General features: G+C 44.1%; 1 protein-coding gene across 1 annotated transcript; it reads right to left on the reverse strand.

The window, feature by feature from the left end:
- Nucleotides 1–2,933: 2,933 nt before the first annotated feature.
- LOC138890016 (uncharacterized) lies at nucleotides 2,934–3,845 on the reverse strand. The gene is made up of 3 exons (XM_070173367.1): nucleotides 3,778–3,845; nucleotides 3,398–3,642; nucleotides 2,934–3,286 (listed from the first exon to the last, which is right to left on the reverse strand). The coding sequence occupies exons 1-3, from the start codon at nucleotides 3,843–3,845 to the stop codon at nucleotides 2,934–2,936; spliced, it is 666 nt and encodes a 221-aa protein (XP_070029468.1).
- Between the last annotated feature and the right edge of the window lie 719 nt (nucleotides 3,846–4,564).

Raw genomic sequence — 4,564 nt, forward strand, 5'->3', positions numbered from 1 at the left:
CCGAGTCTTTTTCAACTTCTTTGTCTGCTTGCTCAGCTCCTTAATTATTTTTCCTTGAACTGCAAGGGCATCCATGATAAGCTTTTGGTTGTCCAGGAGCTTCTTCTAGTTGTCTAGAAGCTCCTTGAGAGACTCCTCCATTGATGCTGGCACCTGGGGCTGTGTGGGAACTGACTGGGCTTCCACTGGATTGGATAGTACAAACAACTTAGAAGTTGCTGCCTACATCCAGTTGTTGATGTTGGAGAGTGTTTGGTTCAACCTATGAGCAGTCAACGGGTATGCTGATGAGGAGGGCACTGAGGAAGGCATGTAAGTAGATGGTCCGAATCCGGTAGGCAGTGGGAGGTTGTGAAGTAGTGACTACCACTGCTGGCTAGTAGAAGTAGTAACTTTCCCTTTAGATTTGGGGTTGCCGGGACCCTGAAGGCTGTACTATGAGAAGGGCTTCTTGGGCTTCACCTTGATATCATAATCCCTTTTCTCTACCTCCTGATCTTCCAAGTACATGGTGAGGAAATTCGAAAATGGGTAAGATCTATCACCCTCATTGACCATTCTAGTGATCACCCTAGACATGATATTTCCGACATTGATCGGGAATCCCGCCATGATAGCCGCCACTAAAGTTGCCTGGGAAACCGGTATGTCACTGTCCTTAGTAGTGGGGTATAGTCTGCTGCACACAAATGTCTCCCAACCTTTTGCCTTGAAGTTCAGGGTGTTCCTGTAGATAGGAACCCCCGTTGCCAACCAAGCTGGAGTAGTATCTAGGAGAGCCAGTAGTGATGCTAACCACGAGATGGCTGCCTCATCCCTAGCCACTTTCTCTAAGTACATCGACTCATCTTCATCATTAAATCCGAGATAATCATTCAGAGTCTTCCCATCAAACTTGTCCTTCAGGTTCCGCACCTTAGTCACAAATGTGCCATTTTTGATGTGGGAGGTATTGGCGTAGAATTCCTTGACTAGGTGCTCATTAGCATCCAAAACCTGGCTAGTGAAGTATTCCCACCCCACTCTTTCATTGAAGTGCTGCTTCATATTAGGGTTGTGGGGCAGAAGATCCTGCTCTATGAACTGACGCTCATGTATGAGTGACTTTTGAGGCCACCACTCCCTGAATTTGTGATATGCCAACTCACTGACAAACCTCTGTTGCCACACCTTTGGGTTTCTTGTCCTTTCCACACCTCCGGTCTGGGTATCACCCCCTTTCCCATCATCCAGCACCTCAGCATCTACATTTATGGGTTAGGTGACAAAGTTGTTGGTGAGGCTAAAGATGAGGACTCACTGCTCTCCGCTGAGCCATCAGACAACTCAGATGAAACATGAGCAATAGAAGATGCTGGGGGTGTAGGCTCATCTATCAAATGAAATCTCCCCGGGAAGTCTGGTACATGTGTGGGCATTGATTCACCCTTTGAGGCCTCCCGGGAGAGGACATACTCACTTCTCTCTGAGTGGGATGCAGCTCTAATGTTTTTCCTTATTTGCCAAATTGATTTCCGTATTGCTGGGGTTAACTTAATTTGTCCTCGTCCCCTACCCCGGGAGGACTCTGCTTTCCCTTTTTGTTTCTCACCGCCACTCTAGATTTAACCATTGTCTACAAATATAATCCATGGAAAATTGTTAGTATTGGTGCTAGAAGAAGCAGTGAAGAAAAGCAGAAGAACAGTTGACAGTGCTTGAAAAAGTCTTAGACCGCTGACAGCGGAAAAAGGAGCACAGTCGCCGTAAGAGCACCGCTGATCGCGAAAAATGCATCGCGGCCGCGGAGGTATTGGGATCATACTACCCACCCTCTGATTCTATGGTACCGTTGAGTGCAAAAAATTGGGCGCGACAGCGGAGGTTGCACCGCTGTCCGCAGAAAGTCAACCGCGGCCGCGGATCCATGTTATGTGCTTCTCTGAACCTAAGCACCACTGACCGCGAGAAAAGAAGCGCGGCCGCAGAGGTTGGGCTGCTGTCAGCGGAATTTGCCACCGCTGACCGCGGTTGTCAAAGCTTCCAAACTCAAGTTTACCTCATGAATGTTTTTCACCGAAAAACATCTACGATCGCGGAATTCAAAAACGGCCTGAGTCAACCTAGGGTTTAAAGTTTTTCATGCACTTAGCAATATCATCTACATTGTTAACCCCAACTAGCTATTAAATAATCAACCCTAACTATTTAAGCCTAATTTAATTAACACTAAGGAACCCTAAGTTAAAATTAAAAGAAAAAGAGGGAGAAGAGATAAAAACTAACAGACAAAAGAAAAATAAGTAAAAATCGAAGAACAATCAGGAAGTGAGATTACCAGATGTGAAATGAGTGATGAAAAGTGGACTTTAATCTTTTGTTTGTGCAGATTAGGGCTCAGATGAACAGTGAAATTTTTTTGCTTTGAGAGAGAAAAGATCGAAAAAGGTAAACGGCTTCATGATCTCATATTTATAGAAAACAACCTAGGACCCACAATACTTACCTGGAGTGGCCGCAGAAAATCACCGCGGTCCACGTTTTTGATGAACAGAAGAGCTTCCTTATTGAGACTACTACTGAGAGAGGAAAATGGTACGCAGCCATGGAAGGGCACCATTGACCACGAAGAATGCACCGAGGACGCGGATGAAACTTCAGAGAAGTTGCATTTTGGAATTTTCAATCCTGTGTCTACCATCAAATTACGCCTCCGCAAATTGGCCACCGCTGATTGCGAAAAATGCAGCGTTGTCAGCGGTCCAACTTCAGACTATGCCAAGTTTTTCCAGCTTTTTCCTGCACTATATCAAACATTCCTTCACACATCTCACAACCAGTTAGCTCAAAGCAAATCCTACACTAAGAAGAAAATCAAAAAGAAGAAAGACACATGGGTTGCCTCCCAAGAAACACTTGATTTAACGTCGCGGCACGACGCAGGTTACCATCAATCATTTGAGATGGATCATTGCCACCATGTGGCTGTCATCAAACTTGCCAAGATAGTGTTTCACTCTGTGCCCATTAGCTTTGAAGATTTCACCATTTTTGTTTTTCAAATCAAGAGCACCAAACAGAGTTACAAGCACTACCTCAAAAGGTCCACTCCATTTTGACTTAAGCTTTTCTAGGAACCGTTGTAACCAGGAGTTGAATAAGAGAACCAAGTCACCTTCCTTGAATTCTTTGTTGCAGGCATACTTGTCATGTAAGTACTTTGTTTTGTCCTTATACAAGGATGAGCTGGAATAGGTATGAAACTGAAACTCATCAAGCTCATTGAGTTGCTCCACCCGGAGATTTGCTGCAACATATCATTCAAGATTTAACTTTCTCAAAGCCTAAATGGCCTTGTGCTCTAACTCAACTTGGAGATGCCAAGATTTTCCAAATACCAACCAGTGCAGAGACATACCAATCGGAGTCTTGTAAGCAGTCCTGTAAGTCCACAAAGCATCATCCAGTTTCTTTGACCAGTCAGTCCTATTTGCATTGACAGTCTTTGACAATATGCTCCTAATCTCTCTATTGGAGACCTCAACTTGCCCACTAGCATGAGGATGGTAAGGGGTTAAAACCTTGAGATTGACACTAAGCTTTGCAAGCAAAGTGTCAAATGCCTTATTGCAGAAATAAGAACCCCTATCACTGATGATTGCTCTAGGAGTGCCAACTATTCTTCTTGAGAAAAGCCACCACACTCCGGGCCTCGTTGTTAGGTAAAGCCATGGCCTCAACTCACTTGGAAATATAATCAACGGCCACCAGAATATATGTGTTGCCACATTAACTCACAAAAGGTCCCATGAAGTCAATGCCCCACACGTCAATATGTCAACCTCAAGAATAGTGGTGAGAGGCATTTCATCCTTCTTTGAAATTCCACCTGCTCTCTGACACTCATCACATCTCTTCACAAGCTCACCCGCATCCTTATATAATATAGGCCAATAAAAACCACAAATAAGCACCTTTGATGTTGTCCTCACCCACCATGATAACCACCATAGGGAGAGGAATTACAAGCATCCAGAATACTCATTTTCTCCTCTTCCAGAACACATCTCCAGATCACACCATCATTGCAAATTTTAAACAAATAAGGCTCATCCTAGTAGTAGTCCAAGCTATCCCATTTAAGCTTCTTCCTTTTGTTAGAAGAGAGCTCACACATAACAATACTGTTCACAAGAAAGTTGGCAACATCCGCGAACCATGGCATTCTATTCACAAATACGGAGAGGAGTTGCTCATCAGGGAATGAATCATTAATTTCGAGGCCATCACGGGGCCTTCCCTCCTCCTCCAAGCGGGACAAGTGGTCCTCTACTTGGTTTTTACTCCCTTTTCGATCAACAATCTCAAGGTCAAACTCTTGAAGCAATAGAACCCCTCTCATCAACCGAACCTTAGAATCCTTCTTTGTCATCAAGTAGCGGAGTGTTGCATGGTCAGTATGAACTATCACCTTGGAACATATGAGATAAGGTCTAAACTTCTCCATTAAAAACACAATTGCTAGCAACTCTTTTTCCGTCACCGTGTAATTCACTTGAGCATCATTCATTGTTTTACTTGCATA

The sequence above is a fragment of the Nicotiana sylvestris genome, chromosome 4 (assembly GCF_000393655.2).
Source record: "Nicotiana sylvestris chromosome 4, ASM39365v2, whole genome shotgun sequence".
In the NCBI taxonomy this organism is placed as follows: domain Eukaryota; kingdom Viridiplantae; phylum Streptophyta; class Magnoliopsida; order Solanales; family Solanaceae; genus Nicotiana; species Nicotiana sylvestris.

What these genes read in the sequence shown, in the direction of transcription:
- LOC138890016 (XM_070173367.1), bottom strand. Translation starts at nt 3,845, where the DNA reads ATGCCTCTCACCACTATTCTTGAGGTTGACATATTGACGTGTGGGGCA. An exon ending in TTGACTTCATGGGACCTTTT is followed by an intron (nt 3,643 to 3,777) that starts GTGAGTTAATGT and finishes TGGCACTCCTAG; the next exon opens with AGCAATCATCAGTGATAGGG. An exon ending in TGCTTACAAGACTCCGATTG is followed by an intron (nt 3,287 to 3,397) that starts GTATGTCTCTGC and finishes GATATGTTGCAG; the next exon opens with CAAATCTCCGGGTGGAGCAA.